At 32.9% G+C, this 17,323-nt stretch overlaps 1 protein-coding gene across 11 annotated transcripts in view; it reads left to right on the plus strand.

Moving 5' to 3' along the window:
• LOC114328204 (cleavage and polyadenylation specificity factor subunit 1) overlaps positions 1-17,323 on the plus strand; it is a 148,764-nt gene that overhangs the window by 21,463 nt on the left and 109,978 nt on the right. For all 11 annotated transcript variants that reach the window (XM_050655592.1, XM_050655598.1, XM_050655603.1 and 8 more), the window contains exons 4-6: positions 7,798-8,048; positions 9,930-10,111; positions 16,765-17,011. In XM_050655592.1, coding sequence (XP_050511549.1) covers positions 7,798-8,048; positions 9,930-10,111; positions 16,765-17,011 — 680 coding nt within the window. The remainder of the gene's footprint in view (positions 1-7,797; positions 8,049-9,929; positions 10,112-16,764; positions 17,012-17,323) is intronic.

Below are 17,323 nucleotides of genomic sequence, written 5' to 3' on the forward strand. Positions count from 1 at the left end.
CATTACCACATAATCTAAATTCTGAATTGTCTCCCCAATTTGATGGCCTATATTACCATTTTTATATGAGCCCCACAGAGAATTATGTGCATTCATATCTCCTCCAATGATACAAGGGTGTTTTAGTTGAGAAAATAACTTATCCCAATTCTCGGTTTTGTTTTTAGTTTTCGAGCACCTATATACAGAGAGTAAACTTAATGACTTTTTTTATAGTTGATTTTAATACCACAAGCAAGCAAGTCTTTAATATACAGGGTGAGTCACCACTAACGGGACGGAAGATTACAGCGAAATGGTAAAAGATTTGAAAAAAATTTTAAATTAGTAGTTTGTAAGTTGATAAAATCTACATTTTAAAATTATTTTGAAATATACAGGGTGTCCCAATAAATGGCGGCGTGTCAAAGTTATATTTTTTCTTATGGAACACCCTATATTTTATTGCATTTTTTAATTGTCCGCAAAAAATAAGGTATAGATTCATAAGGCTTCCCTATACCTATGTACAGAGTGTTCTGAGTTATGTTGACTTTTCTTAAAATGTAAAGTTTTAAAAGAAGGCTTATTCTCAAGTTATTTAAAAAATTATAAAAAAATTACTTTTACATTTAAATATTTGGATATTGGTTGAATGTATTTCATGATTAATTATTACACATTTATTTACAGGGTGTTCAAAATTTACAGTTTCATTATTGGATTATTCAATGTGTCATATGATTCTTATTTTAAATGGAACACCATGTATATTAATAAATAATTATACTAAACACTTTTACCTCTTTCGAATGGTATATGGATGTCCTATACCTAGGTCTCATAGTTTTTGCGTAATTTACAATTATTTAAATTCTTAATCTATAAATCGATTTTAAAACAAAACATGTAGTTAATTAATGGCATTGTATGACATTGTCACCTTATGACAGTACGGTCTGCTTTTTATTTTATAATTAATGTATTCCTTGATTGATTATTACACATTTATTTACAGGGTGTTCAAAATTTACAGTTTCATTATTGGATTATTTAATGTGTCGTATGATGCTTATTTTAAATAAAACACCATGTATATTAATAAATTATTGTACTAAGCACAGGTTCCTCTTACGAATGGTACCTATAGGGATGTTCTATAACTAGGAGTCATAGTTTTTGCGTAATTTACAATTTTATTAAACGGTAAATTGATTTTAAAAATAATATTTATAGTCACTCTCGATTTTTAAACTGTACGAAATAAATGTTTGTTTACTGTGTCATAATGAAATGAAAATTATGTCTATTTACTAGACCATTATTATGAAAAGTAGGTATATTGGTATGTATACAATACATTAAAAAAATTAGGATCTTCTATAAAGTCTAAAGTCCATAAACGATAAGTTAAATATTTATCATAATCCTGTTTGGTCTAATACTGGTGTAGTTGAGTTTTATATGGATATTAGTGGTTTCTCTTAAGTATTCTAACAGTCGTTTGACTGATTTACAATTCACCCGAAATTTTTTATTTACTAGTATTTGGGTTTTCCGTAACAGAAAGCAGGACATCAAGCTCCTTGACGTCATCACAAATAACTGGTTTATTTTTATTTAACTTTCCGTATGCAACATTAAGCAGGAAACCCATTATGAACGCCCGGCACGGCACAGCCCGGCACGGCACAGCACAGGCCGGCACGTTCAAAACCCCATTTGTAACGGCCGGCACGGCACGGCATCGGAAAAATGATCATTTGCCATGGAGACATCGTCAGAAGAAGAGGTTATAATAGTAAGTGAAATTTGTGCTGAGATTGAAACAGACGAAAATGCAAAATTATTGGTGAGAAATAAAGAGAATAGAGCAAAAGAAGAGAATATGGCGATTTTCATCATCTTTTCCCGCATAAAGATGATCCAAAATTTCCCAAATATTTTCGAATGTCTCAAATCAAATTTTATATTTTATATTTCCATATTTCAAAACCAACAACGCGCTTTCAATTAAAAAATCAACAATATATCTGCTTACTACCAACAATTATGACGCACTGGCGACGACTGGCTGTTCAGGCCGTTCGACTTCAACGGATTTTATTCTCCTCGGAGAATTTCGGCCGTTCCGTTTGCGTGCTGGACTGTGCCGGGCCGAGCTGGCCGCTCATAATGGGTTACGTTGCATTTAAAACTATACAAATGAATTTGGACTGTCCTGTGCCGTGCCGGGCGTTAATAATGGGTTACCTGCTTTACCAGTAGCACTGAATCTATTGAAATCTCTCAAGAACGTCCTTTTCTGGGTGTCTTCTATGAAGATACTTTTAAGCGTAAACGTAAGAAGGTAAAATACAATTTTGCAAACACTCCACAATGCAAAGTACCATGTCTACTCTTTCGTAGATAACGTGATTATTCATTTTTAGGAACAATTAAATTTGAATATCATACACGGATGTTTATATTTTTGATAATTACCAGAATGTACTGTCATAAAATGACGATGTCATACAATGAGATACATCTTTTGTTTTAAACTCGATTTACAGATTAAGAATTTAAAAAAATTGTAAGTTACGCAATAACTATTAGACCTAGGTATAGGACATCCATATAACATTCAAAAGAGGTGACTCCGTTTAGTATAATGGTGTATTAATATACATGGTGTTCCGTTTAAAATAAGCATCATATGGCACATAGAATAATCCAATAATGAAACTGTAAATGTTGAACACCCTGTAAATAATTGTGTAATAATTAATCATGGAATACATTTAACCAATATCCAACTATTTAGATGTAAAAGTATTTTTTTCATAATTTCTTAAATAACTTGACAATAAGCCTTCTTTTAAAACTTTACATTTTAAGAAAAGTCACCATAACTCAGAACACTCTGTACATAGGGATAGGGAAGCCTTATGAAACTATACCTTATTTTTTGCGGACAATTAAAAAATGCAATAAAATACAGGGTGTTCCATAAGAAAAAATATAACTTTGATACGCCGCCATTTATTGGGACACCCTGTATATTTCAAAATAATTTTAAAATGTAGATTTTATCAACTTACAAACTACTAATTTAAAATTTTTTTCAAATCTTTTACCATTTCGCTGTAATCTTCCGTCCCGTTAGAGGTGACTCACCCTGTATATTTTTTAAATTATTATGCATTCAAAAGGAATACCAGTTTTAATTAAAATAGCAACTCCAGAATAGCCGTCATCGCGATCTTCGCGTATCACATTATAACCTCTATAACTACACAGGGTGTTTGGTAAAGAATGGGCCATAGCTTAACCTCAGATTCCTGAGCTTAAAATAGGTCGATTTAAGCTAACTTACCTTTGTACGAAAGTTGATAATAACCGAAATACAGGGTGTCAAAGTTAAACTTTTTTATTTATTCTTGAATATTTCCTGACAAGCATGGGATAACAACACGAAAGGTAAGCGGGGGTTTTTTGGGATGAAAAATCTAAATTCGCCACCAAAAATGATGTATTACCCAGAGGGCGCCACATGCGCCTTTCAGCGCTCATTTAATAGGTTTAATTTTTTTATTACCCACTCTACATACTGTTTGAATCAAAATTCTTATTCTCTTAATATTTTAAAAAAGGTATACTGCATTCATCTCGCTAAACTCAACCGTTTTAGAGATAAACGCATTTAAAATCTGCGAGGCAACATAATTTTTTGCATAATATCATTGTAGTTAGACCCGAAAAATAACTTTAAGCCATAAAAATTTACAAAAATGTATCGCAAATTTCTTCAAATGGAATTTTCGATGCAATGACATACATATGAGAACTGGCACAATTATTATGGTTTCACGTTTACTTTCCGGGTCTAACTAAAATGATATTATGCAAAAAAGTATGTTGTATCGCAGATTTAAATGTAAAGTGTGGAGTATGAAGGGAACCAGTCTCGTTGGAACTTTACCGCGCTGAGCAGATGGGACGTGAATTGTAAATTGTAGAATTCCCTCATCTTCCTTAGTCTCAGCATCCGTATGGCTTGCAAATTGTAGAAGCCTCGGAGGTGTAACCAGAGAAGGTTCCCATTGTTTTCATTCTGGTGGGATATGCTATATGCCATTAGAGTGAAAACTTAGTCTTTTGCTAGCAGTTGCCGCTAGGGCATCTATGCCATTTCGTTCGTTGCAATTCGGGACTGCACGCTGGGGTTTGTTTTGGTTGGATCAGGGAGAGCAGCATATGTGCCTCCTGATGAGAGACTAATAAGTTTCGAAACCGGTAGAGGTGCTTGCGGCACTCTCTGATTGGACTGGAATATGGTTCGGCTGTATTTTCGTTTTCCAACGAAATTGAAAATGGTTATTCATTTTTGATTTACATTTACTCTGTGTGGAGTATGAAGGGAACCAGTCTCGTTGGAACTTTACCGCGCTGAGCAGATGGGACGTGAATTGTAAATTGTAGAATTCCCTCATCTTCCTTAGTCTCAGCATCCGTATGGCTTGCAAATTGTAGAAGCCTCGGAGGTGTAACCAGAGAAGGTTCCCATTGTGTTCATTCTGGTGGGATATGCTATATGCCATTAGAGTGAAAACTTAGTCTTTTGCTAGCAGTTGCCGCTAGGGCATCTATGCCATTTCGTTCGTTGCAATTCGGGACTGCACGCTGGGGTTTGTTTTGGTTGGATCAGGGAGAGCAGCATATGTGCCTCCTGATGAGAGACTAATAAGTTTCGAAACCGGTAGAGGTGCTTGCGGCACTCTCTGATTGGACTGGAATATGGTTCGGCTGTATTTTCGTTTTCCAACGAAATTGAAAATGGTTATTCATTTTTGATTTACATTTACTCTGTGTGGAGTATGAAGGGAACCAGTCTCGTTGGAACTTTACCGCGCTGAGCAGATGGGACGTGAATTGTAAATTGTAGAATTCCCTCATCTTCCTTAGTCTCAGCATCCGTATGGCTTGCAAATTGTAGAAGCCTCGGAGGTGTAACCAGAGAAGGTTCCCATTGTTTTCATTCTGGTGGGATATGCTATATGCCATTAGAGTGAAAACTTAGTCTTTTGCTAGCAGTTGCCGCTAGGGCATCTATGCCATTTCGTTCGTTGCAATTCGGGACTGCACGCTGGGGTTTGTTTTGGTTGGATCAGGGAGAGCAGCATATGTGCCGCATATGAGCAGCATATCAGGGAGGCAACATAATTTTTTGCATAATATCATTGTAGTTACACCCGAAAAATAACTTTAAGCCATAAAAATTTACAAAAATATATCGCAAATTTCTTCAAATGGAATTTTCGATGCAATGACATACATATGAGAACTGGCACAATTATTATGGTTTCACGTTTACTTTCCGGGTCTAACTAAAATGATATTATGCAAAAAAGTATGTTGTATCGCAGATTTAAAATGCGTTTATCTCGAATTCAGTTGAGTTTAGCGAGGTTAATGTAGTATACCTTTTTTTAAGTAGAAATATTAAGAGAACAAAAATTTTGATTCAAAAAGTATATAGAGTAGGGGATAAAAAAATTGAACGTATTATATGAGCGCTGAAAGACGTATGTGGCGCCCTCTGTTTCTCATCCCAAATTTATAGTTCTCATCCCAAAAAAACCCAGTTTGCCAAATTTCGCGTTGTTATCCCATGCATGTCAGGAAATATTCAAGAATAAATAAAATAAAAGTTTAACTTTCACACCCTGTATTTCGGTTATTATCAACTTTCGTACTAAGGTAAGTTAGCTTATATCGACATATTTTAAGCTCCGGAATCTGAGGTTAAGCTATGGCCTATTCTTTACCAAACACCCTGCATACAACATCCCGTTTAAACCAAGTTTCGCTTACCAAAGCTGTCAATATCTCCGGTTATTAAAAAGTTAATAAGGCTGTTTTTGTTAGCAACAGCTAAATCGAGCATTCCATTGTATTATTTTGAGTTTAGATGTGTTTGTCATTAGATGAGTTATTTATTAAAATATTATCTAGAACATTATTAATACCTTTGGCTAACATATTGATGTCAAGTGATTTTGCCTCTTCTAAACAATTATTACTTTGAATAAAACTTGAGAAAAGAATTACTAAGGAATCTATTAACTTATTTTTATCATTGTCTATATTAGAAAAACTTTCCTTGTTTAAGGGAGGTAAAGGTTGATATGGTTCAAATCTGAACGGGATGAGAGATGGTGTAGGATATTCGGAAGTAGATGATACTTTTCTTTTTTTATTTGCACTATAATCAGTGCTTGATGTACTACAGCTTGGTTGACAAAAATTTTTGGGTTTCTGTAGATGAGGCCTCAATGGCTTGAAATAAGGAGATGTACTAACTTCAGGGGTGTTAGTTAATTCTGGAAATACTTTGTCTGAATTTGACAATATTTAAAATCTGTTATTAGAAATAAGGCCAGAAAATGATGGGTCGCTCAAATTTTTAGCTTCCAAATATGAAATTTTATGTTCAATCTTGATATTTTTTATTTTTTTGATGTTCGAAAAATGGACAGTTTTTAGAGATCGATATATGCTTATCAGTTTTACAGTGTATGCAATACATTTTTGTTTCAGCACATTTATGTATATCATTTTTAGTTTGACCACATTGTATACACTATTCCTGTGTATCTTTACATTGTCTAGAAATATGTCCATATTTGAGGCATTTATAACATTGCGTCACTTTACCCAACAATTTTTCCACTTGGAAAAATACATAATTTATCACAACATAATTTGGCAAACAATTGCCTTCAAATGTAATTATAACATTACCTCTAGGGACGTATTCTGTATTTCCATCCTTTTCTACTTTCCTGTGCATTCTTTTAATATCAATAATCTGTGAACTGGAGCTCATATATTTTTTCAAATACTCAATGTTATATTTCGTATCAACATCGCGTATCAGCCCTTTGATTTCCAAGAGGTGATTTGGAATGTACGCCTTTAAATTATCGTCCTTTAAGTGACTATTATTGACTAAATTATTTGCATCCAAAATAGATTTGAGGATTACTTTAACACGGTTTCTTCCTATACTTTTAATTTCCTTAATATTATTAATCTTAAATTTTTTATGTAAAATATCTGCAACAACCATTGGATGTAAACGGGAAATATTCTGATCATTGGTTTTCTCAACATAAACACAACAATTTTGAAAGTCGTAACTATTAGAATTAATATTAAAATGTTTTACCTCCCTTGTAGCAGAAGAATTTGTGGTGATAGTTCCTGTATCCATGTCTTGATCACTAACACTAATAACTTCAGCAGTAATTAGTTCGCACACTGGCGTCTCTTTGATAGTCTCCCCATCTGGGGAGAATATTTTTACTTTTGTATCACTATTTAACTACAATATGTAAATGTTTTTACCCACGACGAAATTTAAATGTTTTAATTGTCACAAAAACTGGGAGCTTAATGTCAATATATAGGTACGTTTAACCGTGGTCAAATTTTAAACTGAAGCTATTTTCTTGTGGCATTTTTACAATTTTAACTATTTATAATGGGAAATAAGCCACAATATTATTAAAAAATGATTTTTATTAACGTTTCGACGCCCAAATCGGGTGCCGTTGTCAAAATACAAAATACTATTAACATAAACAAAAATGTTGTTGCTTAGTAAAAAAATTCTTCTAATAATTTATTTAATTTGACTCATTTATATCGGCAATTCAGATACATATGATACATTTTAAAGTAGAAGACTTTAAAATGATATTGCCAATATTTATGAGTTGCGTTCCTGGGACGACTTTACTGAAAGATCTTTAATTAATGTCCGTTTTGTAGGAGAGTAGCTGTTAGATCAGATACCTGCGCAATGTCAGCGATTTCTTTGAATTTACAGCAGAAAGTCCATCCTGTCATTTGGAGTGTTGCTAACTTACCGTTTGATTGTGTCAAAGCAGTGCCTATCAAGAAGCCTATTGGTGGAACATTAATCATGGCTATAAATTCGTTGATATATTTGAATCAAAGTATACCACCTTATGGAGTGTCCTTAAACAGTATTGCTGACAGTTCTACAAATTTTCCATTAAGTAGGTATTTTTGATGTTACCTTTTAATCGTAATATTAATATTAATTTTATAATAGTGATAGTAATATGTTAACAAATAATTTTGATCAAATAGTAAAAAGAAGATTCTAGAATAGGTTTATTTTGCTATTTTTTATACAAGCTTATTCGGCCTGGAACTAAGCTAAGCCTGGAATACTAAATATTCACTAATTCCTCCCTAGTTTGCCTTCTTTTTTGAAATTGAATGCAATATCTGATAAGAAAATAACATTTAGAGGTAAATGCTTTACAAATAACTTTATTTAAAATATACAGAGAGAGTCTGTAATTTGGAATAAATTCAATATCTCAAATACTAATCGTTTTTTTGAAAAATGCTCAGACCCGTCGATTAGTATTTCAAATTGACATACAGTAATAATGTATACAGGGTGTCCCAATTTAGAGATATGACGTCATCGTTAATTTTCCTAAATGGCAACACTGTCATTTTGATAGCTATTCTGATAGGGTGTGTAAAGTTATACATAACTGCAAAATTTCAAATTTTTATTCCCTACCATTTACAAGATAATAAAAAATAAGCAAGTTATGAAAAACAAGTAATCAAATAAAACTAAGCTGATCGTCTTTGGAGATATCTTGAGTGGTATCAAGAATTATTGAATAAACACAACTTTTTTAATTAAATTAATCACTTTGTTTTCAGTTTCTTAAGCCAGCAAATTCATAACTTCGTTTTGTATTTGGGGGCTCATGTAATTTGTTGTAAGTTATTGTTTTTATCGGTTAATTTAGCTAAAACAGGATCATATTTAGCTAGTAAAAGAACCATAGACAAAAATTACCTTTTTGGGATTCACTTTCATCTAAACTACCAACATGTCCACGAAACGCTAAATTGCAACCCAGAAAGAGTAAGGCCGCACCTACATTGGATCCGTTTTTGTCCGATCAGATCAGATCCGACGTCGGAATAAAAAATAAACCCATAGTATTAAATGGGGGTGCCTACATTGGATCCGTTTTTCTCCGGTCCGATCAGATCAGATCAGATCCGATATCGGCCGACGTCGGGAGTAGCTTCTCCCCTGTTCTCATCGAGAAGTGTTTGGTTTCATTCCGGTTTTTGCATATAAGTAATTGAATTTTTTGTTTTAACTATTTCATGAAATAAATCAACAATAAATAGCTTCCAAATCTTAATATTTAATTTTGTAATATGTATCTCTACAAGATAGATATTTTATAATGTTGTCTTGAATATAATGGTTACAAAATCTCTTTATTTATACAGGTATAAAATTTAATACCGCTAGCACAGAATTAGAAACAATTATTATTGTTTCCTATTATGTCCCTCTAGGTAAATAGTTTTATTAGTATGGTCAATTTCACTTTGGTTATAAAATTCTAACGGGTACTACGTGTCTCAACAACAGCAAACACATTAACACATCTTCATTGGAACTCATTCTCGGTGGTCGGTGGTCGTAAGTTAACGGAACCAATGTAGGCACCCTCGCCGGAAAATCGGTCTATATCGGATCTGATCTGATCGGAGAAATACGGATCCAATGTAGGTGCCGCCTATCGGATCGGATCGGATCTGATCTGATCTGATCGGAGAAAAACGGATCCAATATAGGTGCGGCCTAAGAGTTATTACGTCAATTACCCGCTTCATTGCTTCCTCCCAAATTCCCTATTTTGATGCTTATTAGGAAAATATGTTTTGGTCCCCAATTTAAAGAAAGTAGAAGTACTAAGCTTGAAGGCTTTAAGGGGCCCCTCCTAACGTCGGGGCCCCCCGCCTTGCGGGCCCTGCGGGCCTGTCAGCTACGCCACTGTAGTAAACTTCTGTTAATTGATATGTATATTGCTTTAAAATTATTACAGAACCACAGGAGGATATCAAAATAACTTTGGATTGTGCACAAATTGGTTTCTTGGAAGAAGACACTCTAGTATTATCATTAAAAGGCGGCGAATTGTATGTCTTAACCCTCTTGGCTGATAGTATGAGATACATCCGAAGTTTTCATTTTGAAAAAGCTGCTGCTAGTGTCCTTACTACTTGTGTGAGTATAAATTTTACGATTTTTATTGAAACGCATGTTTGTTAAAAAACAATATCAGTACACATCAGGGCCGGCTCCAGGGGTATGCGAACTGGGCGGCAAATTTGAGAGTTCAGCCCGTTCAGCCAATTTTTGTCTACCAAGTGAGGAAGGGGGTGGGGCGCGGTAGTCGATCTTGACCAGGGTGGCAAAATCCCTAGGGCCGGGCCTGGTACAAATATAAACTTAATACCGTTTTCCCAAGAAGTCTAGAGTTTCATGGTGTGTGTTTTGTCGTGATACATTGTTTCCGAGCTTATAAGCCGGCGCAGCGTCTGGAAATGGAAATACTTCTTTCGAATGTTTCATCTCCGACTACAACAGACAGGTCACAATTTGTTAAATACCTTCTTCTTCTTCTACTTCAGTTTTTTCCCATTATGAGTTCGTCCTCCACAGTACTCTATTCTCCTACTGCCTTACTAATAAAACACTCGTATTCTAAGGTTATTCGGTATTTATATCTAGAATAGTTATTAGTTATCCTAAGTATAAGGTAGATATACAGGGGAACCTCTATAACTCGGATTAATCGGGACCGCGACCGATCCGGGTTATCGAAAATCCGAGATAGCCGGAGAATATGGTAAAAATTAATAAAATACGGTATACTTACAGATAAACTCCGTTAGAATTGAAATAACATGAAATATATTTATAAATATGCACAGTACCTACTCATTAAAATTACTAAAAAAAAAAACACCAAACCCAAACGTAAGCAAATGGAAGCGAACAATACAAGACACACAGTACTAAAGACCATTGTTTATAAAAGAATTTTTTAAATAGTCTTTCCTAAACAATGCTGACAGTTTGAAATAAAAAGGAATAGATACTACAGACAGGTGGCTGTTGTTTCTGCGGCGTGTGCTGAGTCATTTTTAATATCGTATCGTTCAAATTACACACATAAGTACATATTATCTCTCAAATATTATATTGCATACATTTTTATTGTTGAAAGGTTTGTCTGATAATTAACTATTTTGATTGGAAATAAGCCACAATTAAATTGAAAAATACAAAATATTGAAAATCAAAATGTTTATCTGATGAAAATCGGTCCGGGTTAGCCGGACTTCCGGGTTATCGGGGGCCGACTTATCGGGGTTCCACTGTAATACGAAATTAATTTGTTACCAATAAACTCGGTATAAGTTAGTTATAAGTATTCCCTTTTTATTCCGAAATAATAGTTTGGCAACGGCGCAATCTTCTACACAAATGCATAAAACAACGATATATTGGGTGAAATATGTCAATCTTGACTTTTCTCTACAACTGACACACCCATTGATATAAAAACACCCAGGATAGAACCTATGAGCAAAATTCTCGCGTCCAAAGTAGCTGATAAAAAGTAGCTAATAACTTGACATAACAATGGCCGACTCTTGGTTTCCGGAATAATTTCTTGATTTACCAACAGGAATGCATTAAATTATTGACTTAATATTGGCTTAATACATATTGTTACCTGTTTTACAATGTATTTTACATTAAAATATGTCACCAAATAAAATATTTATTATTTATTAACCACAAAAACACCTGTCAACGCCAACTTCACGTAAGAAATTGTAAAGAGTATGTGACGTCAGTTTCGTCGTAGATCAGATGCATGTAAACTTATACACAGTTAGACCGCTTGGACACACCATATTCCGTCATTTTTTGATGAACTACCCGCAGTTGCTTTTTCCTTTATGAGTCTTATAAACTCAAAAAATATGTAAATTACATAATTTTTTGATGGGCTATGGCCGTTGTATTCTCTGCTATATTTTAATAAATTCTTATTTCTAATCTGAGTTTGAGCATTTTATAAAATGGCTTCGAATAAAAGAGAACTTTGTATTTTCTGCTATATTTTAATAATCGTTATTTCCTATGTTGTATGTTGAGTTTGAGTACATATTTCATAAAATAGCTTCAAATAAAATAGAACGTTACATTAAATGGGAACGTGAAGAAAAAGTAAACAAATTGATTTATTTTACTTATAAATGCAATGTAAATATGTTAATTTCAGCATATTTTGAAGAATATTGTAAGAGATTTTCTACATATTATAGAAAATAAAGACCTAATTTTTCTTGTAGAGTCGAGGCTAAGCCTCCTCCTCGCTTGTTCACAATAAGTGAATCACCTACTAATTTTTCTAAAAACCTTACATCATCTTTAGGAAACCGGATGTTTATTCAGCATTCTTTGAAAACGAATTTATGCTTTCTTTGAAAGTTTTCCTTTTTCGTGCATTTTCCATCATGTTGATTAAATTATCAACTTCCTCGTTAGCCGCAATACCTCTTAAACACATTTTTTTTATTATATATCTACTCATAAAACAAATCAAGAAATAATATATTTTGACAGTCATAAAATAGGTTATACCAGACTTAAACAAGGGTGTGTGTCGGTATAAACTTGGACTAAATTCTTATACCAAGTATAACCTATAACTAAGTTATTCCATGTTTATTGGTAGTGATTTTGCCTATACCTGATTTATTCTCAGTATAACTTTAATACTTGGTTTATTAGTAACAGTGCTAGTCTTTATCTCTGAGGTCTCTATCTATCATAGCATTTTCTAAGTACGTTTTCCATCTCATGACACTCATGGCAGGTCTTCCTCTCAATCATCGTCCCGGTGGGTCCTAGTCCGATATTCTTTTCGGCCACCTGTGCTCTGGCAATCTTTGTATATGCCTGTACCACTGCATGGCATTGTTTCCCATTTTTTTTTGTAATTGAGCATTCTACTTCCATTCTATTTCATATTTCTATTCTAAGGTTTCTATTTCTAAGGTTATTATTCTATCATCTCTGGTGATTTTCAGACATCTTCTCATAAAGTTCAATTCAACTGTTCTTAAAATTCTTTATTTTATTTCGTATTATTGTTGTTATTGGCCATACTTCCACTCCATATAGGATAATGTTCAGCACTATGCTCTGAAATATTATTTTTCTACGAGCGTGCAAAAATGTCTACTTTCGCGCACGCGTTTTAGTTAAGAAAGTTTTACTTTTCCGCACGCGTTTAGATATTTTAATATGGCCTTAAAATAATTATAATACATGCAATAAACTAATATTTAGATATTATTTACTATTTTATTTCAAATGTATCTTATTGTGTTCCTGTTTTAATGAAATGAACGCGACAATTCGATGAAATAAAATTATTTTGACATAATATTCGAAAGTCAAATCGGTAGATAATAACAGTCGTTTTGAATCATCGTCATGGAAACCAAGATCGTCGTCATGCTAACTAATTATATTGAAAGTTTGGTTTTGACAACCTTGTCAAAGAATTAATTTGTGTATGTATTTTCATATTAATTATATGTATTAATTGATTAAGATTTGGTCATTTTTTAAAGACTCGTAGAAAAAATATTGTTCCTAACTCTTGCAGAAAGTCATACTTTTCCGCACGCGACTGCAGTTTGCCGAACGACGCGAAGCGGGAGTTAAGAGAGAAAAGTTAGACACCTTCAGAAAATATTGGCATTATACATTTTTTTATAAAAATATGCAGATACATATCGCCGCCGCCTACGAAATAGTTATTTTCCTAACTAGTGCGGAAAGTAATACTTTCACATGACACTTTCCGCATGAGTTAGGAACAATATTTTTTCTAGGGCCGTACGTTTGGAAAAAAGCCACAAAAAATAGGGTTATATCAATTTTTATTTAGAAGTGAAAATACATAAATTAATTCTTTGACAAGGTTGTCAAAACCAAACTTTCAATATAATGGGTTACCACAACGACGTTATTGGTTTCCATGACGACGATTCAAAACCATTGTAATTGTCTACTGATCTAACTTTTAAATATTATGTCAAAATAATTTAATTTCATCGAATTATTGCGCTAATTTCGTTAAAACATGAACACAATAAGATAAATTTGAAATAAATTAGAAAATAATATCTAAATATTAGTTTATTGCATGTATTAGAATGCCATATTACAATGTATTTTACTTTCCTGCACGCCGTGAAAGTGGCTCTTTTAGCACGGCCGTAGAAAAATAACTATTTTTTTGTTTTGTTTGATTAGAGTGTTGATCCATATCACTCCAAGGACTGCTTTCGTGGCTTTTTCCCGTGCTATTTTTATTTCTATATATTTCCTGCAAATACCAGCTCGGCTTATCATTGACCCTAAAAGTCTTACAACTCTAAATAGACTTAGTTCAAATCTACAACCTCAGATCCAATACATAAGTATTCGGTCTTACACATATTTATCTTCGAGTCCCCACAGCTCATACTCTTCCTTTAATTTCCTTATTAATTCCATGTCCTCCCTGTCTTGTGCAAAAATTACTTGTCATTTGGTCATTGGCGAAAAGTAGTGAATGTAATAGATTCTATTGTACTGGTATGCCTATTGTTCCACATTTTCATGCACATGTACCTACAGGGTGTTTCATTAAGAATTTTCCATATAGTAACTGGAGAAACCTTAGCACAAAATACGAAAATTTAACCTAAAACACTTAAATAAAATATTGCTCTTTACCGAGATACAGAGTGTTTTATTACAAATATTCTAAAATGATTTTAAGCCATCGTTTTAACACCTTCCAATATTTTTTGTTCAAACTTGACAAACGGTTTACATAGAATACTTTAACTAGTGTTAAAAGATAGTTTTCCGCTGTTACCAGAGGCGTGCTGCAGGGATATATACTTTATTTTGCCACCTTTTACCCATCACAATCTACGCCACTGTCGTAGTAATCATTGCAGCATGTTTTTTTGATTCTTCGTTACTTTTTACGTAAATATCATCCTTTTGTCTCAATGCGATAGAGTGAGTAGTTTTTAAGTTATTTGCGTTTAAAGGTAATGGATTCAATAATATTATGTATTTTAAACATTAAATCAGATTATCAGTCCAGGGTAAGAAGGTTTTTTCCATGACACTTGAACAGCCACGGTACTGAAGCGTTTTTTCGACAGGTAATACCTATAAGAGCAAATTGTAATTATTTCCTGCGTAGGATCTGGCGGCCATTTTTATTTATAAACAATTAAGTGTCAAAAAATGGCATTTTTCACTTTTTTTTTTCAAATCAATGGAAAACAGGGAACTTATGGTTTTTTTAGTACAAATATCTTCGAGATTGTGGAAAAAGCTTTAGAATGACGTATTACAAAGTTTGATATTATTGTTAATATAATTGCGAAAAAAGGTCGGAATTGCAAAAGAAATTATTTTCGCAATAACTGTTGTAAAAATTACTGTACAGCTTTGAAATTTTTGTCAAATAAGGGTTCTTTGGTGCTTAATATGTGATAAAAATTTCAAAGCGATTCATTCAATTGTTTACATTTTATTCAAATTGTTTTTCCCAGAGAGCATTTTTTTGCAATAACATAAGTCAGAAGAAAATGACGTTAAAACCATTCCACAGGTGTCAAATGAAAGAGCATGAGCTATATTTTCAACTTGGTTTAAAAAAAGTGAATAACAAATGCATTTATTAGTAATAAATATTTATGCAAAAGTATCGTAAATCTTTCCTTATAAACTTTGTATTTTGTGATATAAGAAATTATACATATTTATTACAAGTTTTTATCAATTATATGATATAGATAACATTACTAGGTAGTTGTACACTTAAAACAGGGTAAAAAAGTTAATTTTTTTGGAAAAAGTTATTCAAAAAGTTTATAAAGAAAAATTTACCATACTTTTGCATAATTATTTTATGCATAATGCATAAATGCATTTTTTATTCACTTTTTTAAACCATGTTGAAAGTGTAGCTCATGCTCTTTCATTTGACACCTGTGGAATGATTCTAAGGTCATTTTTTCTGACTTATGTTATTGCAAAAAAACTGCTCTCTGGGATAAACAATTGGAATAAAATTTAAACAATTGAATGAATCGCTTTGAAATTTTTATCACATATTAAGCACCAAAGAACCCTCATTTGACAAAAATTTCAAAGCTGTACAGTAATTTTTACAACAGTTATTGAGAAAATATTTTTTTTGCAATTCCGACCTTTTTTCGCACAATACATGAGTATATCAAACTTTGTAATACGTCATTTTAAAGCTTTTTCCATAATCTCGAAGATATTTGTACTAAAAAATCAAAAGTTTCACTGTTTTCCGTTGATTTGAAAAAAGGGGAAAATGCCATTTTTTGACAGTTAATTGTTTATAAATAAAAATGGCCGCCACATCCTACGCAGGAAATAGTTATAATTTGTTCCTATAGGTATTACCAGTCGAAAAAACGCTTCAGTACCCTGGCTGCTGAAGTGTCACGAACAGGGAATATTTTTGTCTTATTACCCTGGCCTATATGTGTTACTAAGGAGTAAATAAATAATTATTGATTGGCATAAGGTTTATGGTATTTATGTCTGTTTACTATTAATAATATTTGCTATGAGCAGGTATGTTTGGTTGTGTAGGAATTTCCAGTCACGTCTAGCAACCTAACTTCCCAAATAAAAGTTACCAACGTCTCTAGACAGTTGTGTCTCAGATTAGCGAATCGACTTTATAATTTTTTACCTAAAATAAAAATAAACCGTTTTGTAAATAAACATATTAATTTTAGATTTGCATCTGTGAGAACAACTTCTTATTTTTGGGCTCACGTCTTGGTAACTCTCTACTTCTAAGGTTTACTGAAAAAGCGAATGAAGTAATAACATTGGACGATAACGATGAACCATCCAATAAAAGATCACGTACTGACAAATCGGACAGAACCCTGGATTCTCTTACCGACTGTATGGCCAGTGATGTGTTAGATATTCGTGATCCGGAGGAATTGGAAGTGTATGGTACCCAAAAACAAGCTGGTAAGAATATATTGTTATACTTATATTTTTAAACTATCTCGTGGTAGACGTCATACATTTGGAAAATAAAATTCTTTGTGATTAATATTCCTACTTAAAAATCGTAAGTTTGGTATACTCTTTGCTATCAGATAATTTCCTTTTAGCATTTTATTGTTTTAGGGGCCAATTAAGCAAAAATCATATATAAAATTATTTCCGCCTCCGCCCTCCCACATATACTGCCCAAGGTGTACTGGAAGATACATTTTATAAAAGTATATTGCAAATAAACCAGAAATTATTAGTGCCTAAAACTTGTGAATAATTAAA

Source organism: Diabrotica virgifera, chromosome 1, assembly GCF_917563875.1.
Source record: "Diabrotica virgifera virgifera chromosome 1, PGI_DIABVI_V3a".
NCBI lineage: Eukaryota > Metazoa > Arthropoda > Insecta > Coleoptera > Chrysomelidae > Diabrotica > Diabrotica virgifera.